This window comes from Homarus americanus, unplaced genomic scaffold (assembly GCF_018991925.1).
Source record: "Homarus americanus isolate GMGI-L3 unplaced genomic scaffold, GMGI_Hamer_2.0 scaffold31037, whole genome shotgun sequence".
Taxonomy (NCBI): Eukaryota; Metazoa; Arthropoda; class Malacostraca; order Decapoda; family Nephropidae; genus Homarus; species Homarus americanus.
Window position 1 is genome coordinate 26,011,455 of NW_024722227.1, and position 7,768 is coordinate 26,019,222.

The 7,768-nt window shown below is 46.9% G+C and overlaps 1 protein-coding gene across 1 annotated transcript in view; it reads left to right on the forward strand.

Annotated features, from left to right (window-relative positions):
* The first annotated feature begins 635 nt into the window (after positions 1–635).
* The window catches only part of LOC121862665 (stress protein DDR48-like), a 13,089-nt gene continuing 5,956 nt past the window's right edge, over positions 636–7,768 (forward strand). The window contains exon 1 of the mRNA XM_042360984.1: positions 636–1,048. Within this exon, the coding sequence (XP_042216918.1) occupies positions 1,000–1,048 (49 nt within the window). The 5' untranslated portion in view covers positions 636–999. The remainder of the gene's footprint in view (positions 1,049–7,768) is intronic.

Consider the following 7,768-nt stretch of genomic DNA (forward strand, 5'->3'; position numbering starts at 1 on the left):
CATTTTATAAATTATAAAATTCTTAGAAAAAGTTAGTTAGACAGCGCATACGAATGAACCCGTGTAAACTTCATTAGTAATGATGGCTGCCAACTTGGAGTGACAGAACTGAAATTTGACTGTTTAATCTTAAAGTTAACCTCCATGTTTGACCTTGACTTCCATCTCCCAAATTGTGTGCGATTTTGTCGACCAAAATTTTATTATACCTGGAAAAAGTTGCTTATGTTGTTTTTCATAGGTCACGAGATTAGGCGAAATCCCTGAGGATTGGGAGGAATACGATCTTTAGATTTTACTTGTGACATTTGATATTCCTTCCACAATTTGTGGCGCTCATTTCTTGGTCATTAGTCAGCCTACGCGATTAATTTTATCCAGAGCAGTCAACCAGGTTGGAAGACATTTAGTGTATGGGGAGAGAGGCGGGGTGTGGGGGGGATGCTCGTCCACTAGGCTCTGGGTTAGGATATGTCTAGACGTGTTGATAAAAAACAGAGATAGACGGTAACTCTTTTAAAATGAAGATGGCAGAGATTATATTCCTCATGGTCTCCGTATCTGGGTTATCGTGAATATTTCATGTGTGGACCTTGGTCAGTGGAAGACTATTTAAGGCCCCCCTGGCCCGGGCAGGCCCACTCCTGCCCCGGTGACGCTGGTGGACAGGCCGTCGTGACACGTTAACTGTGTGTATGTGAGCCAAGTACACCTACTGGATGTAAACCACTTGTCTCACCGACCCCACACAGACACTCAAGACGTCAAGGTGTTGAGAGAACATACCAAGTGTTGCGGTGTTTAGCAGGAGACAGTTTAGTGTTGCGTAGCCTCACAGAACACACCTACAGTAGTGCCGTGTAAACTTGCAGGATTCAAGTGTTGGGTAGCTTGACGAAAGGCCTTTATTGTTGCATAACCTTGTAGGACACACCCATTGTTGCCTGACCTGGCAGGACACACCAGGTGTTGCGTAGCCTCATAGGAGGCGACGCCAAGATGAAGTTGTTGGTGGTGACACTGCTGCTGACTGCCGCCGTCCACGCAGGTCAGTTTACAACAACTTATCTGTCTTCCCACCTACAGTATAAACCCGCCTCGTGACTCCAGAGGTTACATGGATCATTACCTGTGTCAGGTTACCCAGGTATTGTACTGGTACACATAGTACAGATGTAGGAAAGGTAATCCAAGAGAATTTACGGATCTTCGTTGCCAGTGAACACCAGATAATGAGTCTAACACTACATGTGTATGTGTTGTCTCCCTGACAGGTGGTGAACTATGTCCTTAATGTATTGTTGCTGTTAAGTCAGAAAACTCTTCTTCACCTTCTGTCATCTATACAAACACAACCACCTTTGTTTCACACACTGATTATCCTCACAACGACGCTCTGGTAGACTGTACTGTACTGTAGGCAACCCACTAACAACTTATTAAATTAATTCATATTAATGAGTTATGTATTAGCTTTGATTCTTATATAACCAACTACCAACAAGTAAACTATTATATACCTATCATTATACTGACACAGGCTGACAACCTGACACACCACACCTGACACAGGCTGACAAACTGACACACCACACCTGACACAGGCTGACAAACTGACACACCACACCTGACACAGGCTGACAAACTGACACACCACACTGACACAGGCGACAACTGACACACCACACCTGACACAGGCTGACAAACTGACACACCACACCTGAACAGGCTGACACACCACACCTGGCACAGGCTGACCCTGACCTGACACACTGACACACACACACCACACCTGACACAGGCTGACAACAACTGACACACCACACCTGACACAGGCTGCCAGCAACACACACCACACCTGACACAGGCTGACAACAACTGACACACCAACCTGACACAGGCTGACAACAACTGACACACCACACCTGACACAGGCTGACAAACTGACACACCACACACGGGCTGACAACAACTGACACACCACACCACACAGGCACCTGGACAGGCTGACAAACTGACACACCACACCTGACACAGGCTGACAACAACTGACACACCACACAGCACAGGCTGACAACAACTGACACACCACACCTGACACAGGCTGACAAACTGACACACAACACCTGACACAGGCTGACAAACTGACACACCACACCTGACACAGGCTGACAACAACTGACACACCACACCTGGACACAGGCTGACAAACTGACACACCACACCTGACACAGGCTGACAACAACTGACACCACACCTGACACAGGCTGGACAAACTGACACACCACCTGACACAGGCTGACAAACTGACACACCACACCTGACACAGGCTGACAAACTGACACACCACACCTGACACAGGCTGACAACTGACACACACACTGCTGACAACACCACACACACCTGACACCTGACAAACTGACACACCACACCTGACACAGGCTGACAACAACTGACACACCACACCTGACACAGACAACTGACACACCACACCTGACACAGGCTGACAAACTGACACACCACACCTGACACAGGCTGACAACAACTGACACACCACACCTGACACAGGCTGACAAACTGACACACCATACCTGACACAAGCTGACAAACTGACACACCACACTGACACAACAAGCTGACACACCACACCTGACACAGGCTGACAAGCTGACACACCACACCTGACACAGGCTGACAAACTGACACACCACACCTGACACAGCTGACAAACTGACACACCACACCTGACACAGGCTGACAAACACACCACCACACCTGACACAGGCTGACAACAACTGACACCACACCTGACACAAGCTGACAAACTGACACACCACACCTGGCACAAGCTGACAACATCTGACACACCACATCTGGACACAGTCTGACACCAACTAACACATCACGCATGACTCAAGCTGACAACAACTGACACACCACACCTGACACAGGCTGACAACAACTGACACACCACACCTGACACAGGCTGACAAACTGACACACCACACCTGACACAGGCTGACAACAGCTGACATACCACACCTGGACACAGGCTGACAACAACTGACACACCACACCTGACACAAGCTGACAACATCTGACACACCACACCTGACACAGGCTGACAACAACTGACACACCCACACCTGACACAACCTGACAACTGACAAACCACTCCTGGACACAGGCTGACACCGACTACACCACGCATGACTCAAGCTGACAACAACTGACACACCACACCTGACACAGGCTACACCAACTAACACACCACGCATGACTCAAGCTGACAACAACTGACACACCACGCCTGACACAAGCTGACAACAACTGACACACCACACCTGCACAGGCTGACAACAACTGACACACCACACCTGACACAGGCTGACAACTGACACCACACCACACGGCTGGACACAGGTTGACAACAACTGACACACCACGCATCACTCAAGCTGACAACAACGACACACCACGCCTGACACAGGCTGACAACACCGACACACCACACCTGACACAACCTGACAACTGACACACCACTCCTGACACAGGCTGACAACAACTGACACACCACACCTGACACAGGCTGACAACAACTGACACACCACGCCTGACACAACCTGACAACTGATACACCACGCCTGACACAGGCTGACAACAACTAACACACCACTCCTGACACAACCTGACAACTGACACACCACGCCTGACACAGGCTGGACAACAACACACACCACGCCTGACACAAGCTGACAATAACTGACACACCACGCCTGACACAGGCTGACAACAACTAACACACCACGCCTGACACACCCTGACAACTGACACACCACACCTGACACAGGCTGACAACAACTAACACACCACGCCTGACACAACCTGACAACTGACACACACCACGCCTGACACAGGCTGACAACAACTGACACACCACGCCTGACACAACCTGACAACTGACACACCACACCTGGACACAGGCTGACAACAACTGACACACCACACCCGACACAACCTGACAACTGACACACCACGCCTGACACAGGCTGACAACAACCAACACACCACGCCTGACACAAGCCTGACAATAACTGACACACCACGCCTGACACAGGCTGACACACCACGCCTGACACAGGCTGACAATAACTGACACACCACACCTGACACGGACAACACCTGCACCACGCCTGACACAAGCTGATACACCACGCCTGACACAGGCTGACAACAACTGACACACCACGCCTGACCTGCTGACAACAACTGACACACCACAACAAGCTGGACACACCACACGCAAGCTGACAACAACCTACACTACACCTGAGCTGACAAGCTGACAACAACTGACACACCACACCCACACAAGCTGACAATAACTGACACACCACGCCTGACACAAGCTGACAACAACTGACACACCACGCCTGACCTGCTGACAACAACTGACACACCACACCTGACACAGGCTGACAACAACTGACACACCACACCCTGGACACAAGCTGACAACAACTGACACACCACGCCTGACTCAAGCTGACAACAACTGACACACCACACCCGACACAGCGACAACAACTGACACACCACGCCTGACTCAAGCTGACAAACAACTGACACACCACACCTGACACACCACACCTGACAACACGACACACCAACTCAAGCTGACAACAACACCACGCCCTGCACAGGCTGACAACAACGACACACACACGGCTGACAACAACTGACACACCACACCTGACTCAAGCTGACAACAACTGACACACCACGCCTGACACAGGCTGACAACAACTGACACACCACACCTGACTCAAGCTGACAACAACTGACACACCACGCCTGACACAGGCTGACAACAACTGACACACCACACCTGACTCAAGCTGACAACAACTGACACACCACGCCTGACACACGCTGACAAATTGACACATCAGACCTGTCGAATCCCTAGAAAGAATTCAGAGGAGAATGACAAAACTAATCCCGGGCATTAGGAATGTTGAGTACAGAGACAGGTTAAAGCATCTTAATTTACACTCCCTCGAGAGACGTAGAGCGAGGGGCGACACGATAGAGGTGTATAAATGGAAGTCAGGGTTAAACAAAGGAGATATAACAAAGGTACTCGAACTATCCAACCACGAGCGAACTCATGACAATGGTTTTAAATTAGACAAATTTAGAGATGGCGCGAAATAGGTAAACATTCGTTTGGAAATAGAGTAGTGGATGAATGGAACAAGTTAGCAAACATCACCATGAACTCGAATACGCTGGATAGCTTTAAACATAGGTTGAATGGATATATGAGCGATAGGGGTTGGGTGTAAACGGGACTGCCTAGTATGGGCCAATAGGCCCGCTGCAGTTTCCTCTATTCCTATGTTCTTATCACAAGTTGATAATAAGTTAAAAACTGACAGACCAAACCTGACATGAGCTGACAACAAACTGACACGCTACACCTGTCACAAACTGACAACAAACTGACACGCTACACCTGTCACAAACTGACAACAAAATGACACACTATCTCTGACACAAACTGACAACAAACCCACACAATCTGACAACAAACCCACACAAGCTGACAACAAACCCACACAAGTTGACAACAAACCACACAAGCTGACAACAAACCCACACAAGTTGACAACAAACCACACAAGCTGACAACAAACCCACACAAGTTGACAACAAACCCACACAAGTTGACAACAAACCCACACAAGTTGACAACAAACCACACAAGTTGACAACAAACTCACAAAAGCTGACAACAAACTAACACAAGCTGACAGCAAGTTGACTTAACAGCCACCACCCGGGTGGTTGATGTGTCATCCTCAACCCACGCCCACGTGTATCAACCCACGCCCACTTGTGTCAACCCACGCCCACTGGTATCAACCCACGCCCACTGGTGTCAACCCACTCCCATTTGTGGTAACCCACGCCCACTTATGATAATCCACCCCCACTGGTGTCAACTCACGCCCACTTTTGTCAACCCTCGCCCACTTTTGTCAACCCACGCCCACTTTTGTCAACCCTCGCCCACTTTTGTTAACCCACGCCCACTGGTGTCAACGCCTGCCCATTGTTATGAAGGGAACTATAAGGCTCATTACGAAAGGAAATAAGATGGTCATCATTATCACTCCATCTAAGTACCATCATAATAGCTGAGGGTTGGCGACCACAGTCCTCCACTAAACGTTGTGGGGCTGTTGTTGCCACGTTCCGCATCTCTCTGAGGACCACAGGCTTTAACTCTATCCATCCACATCAGTCTCTTCCTTCCCAAGTATCCTTAACTTTGCTGTTTAACATTTCTGTTTTTCTTCCCTCATTCCTTATTTATTAATATGTTGTTACCAATCTTAAAACATTTTTTTTCTTATCATTGTAACTTAATTTTAACATTGCCATAGGCCTTTAACTTCCTTCTGGTTTAGTGTCCACCATTTAACTGCTTATTGTTAATGAAAGCGTATAAGTAACTGGGAATTGTTAAAGAACGTGTATAAATAACTGGGAATTGTTAAAGAACGTGTATAAATAACTGGGAATTGTTAAAGAACGTGTATAAGTAACTGGGAATTTTTAAATAACGTGTATAAGTAACTGGTTATTGTTAATGAACGTGTATAACTGGTTATTGTTAATGAACGTGTATAAGTAACTGGTTATTGTTAATTAACGTGTATAAGTAACTGGTTATTGTTAATTAACGTGTATAAGTAACTGGTTATTGTTAATTAACGTGTATAAGTAACTGGTTATTGTTAATTAACGTGTATAAGTAACTGGTTATTGTTAATTAACGTGTATAAGTAACTGGTTATTGTTAATTAACGTGTATAAGTAACTGGTTATTGTTAATGAACGTGTATAAGTAACTGGTTATTGTTAATGAACGTGTATAAGTAACTGGTTATTGTTAATTAACGTGTATAAGTAACTGGTTATTGTTAATTAACGTGTATAAGTAACTGGTTATTGTTAATGAACGTGTATAAGTAACTGGTTATTGTTAATGAACGTGTATAAGTAACTGGTTATTGTTAATTAACGTGTATAAGTAACTGGTTATTGTTAATGAACGTGTATAACTAGTTATTGTTAATGAACGTGTATAACTGGTTGTTGTTAATGAACGAGAATGCCCCATTCTGCACTGAAATTTGGGTTGTTTGTTGTCGGGTTGTTTATCAGCCCCTGTTCGAGCTGCTCTCTTAAAGCATGTACAACCACTGGATCCTCCAGACGCTTATTGTTAAAACCTCTTCTGGAGGCTTGTTGCCTTTGCAGTTTTGGGGCGACGTGAAGTGAAAGCTTAACTCTGACGAGCCGATGATCAGTGTCACAGTGGTCTGAGCCACTCATGGCTCGGGTGATGAGGACATCTCGGCGATCTCTTTCACTGACAATGATGTAGTCAATGAGATGCCAGTGTTTGGATCGTGGGTGTTGCCACGAACCCTTGAACTTGTCGACCTGCCTAAACAAGGTATTGGTGATAGTGAGGTTGTGTGCAGCACACTTGGTGAGGAGGAGTAGGCCGTTGGGATTACACTTGTGTAGTCCATTTCTCCCTATGGTTGCTTGCTAAATATCGGCATCTTTGCCAACTCTGGCACTGAAGTCACCAAGACGCACAACCTTATCTTCTCTGGGGATAGAGGTTAGCACTCTGTCAAGGTCGGCGTAAAAGGCCTCCTTGATGTCATCCTCTGCATCCAGTGTT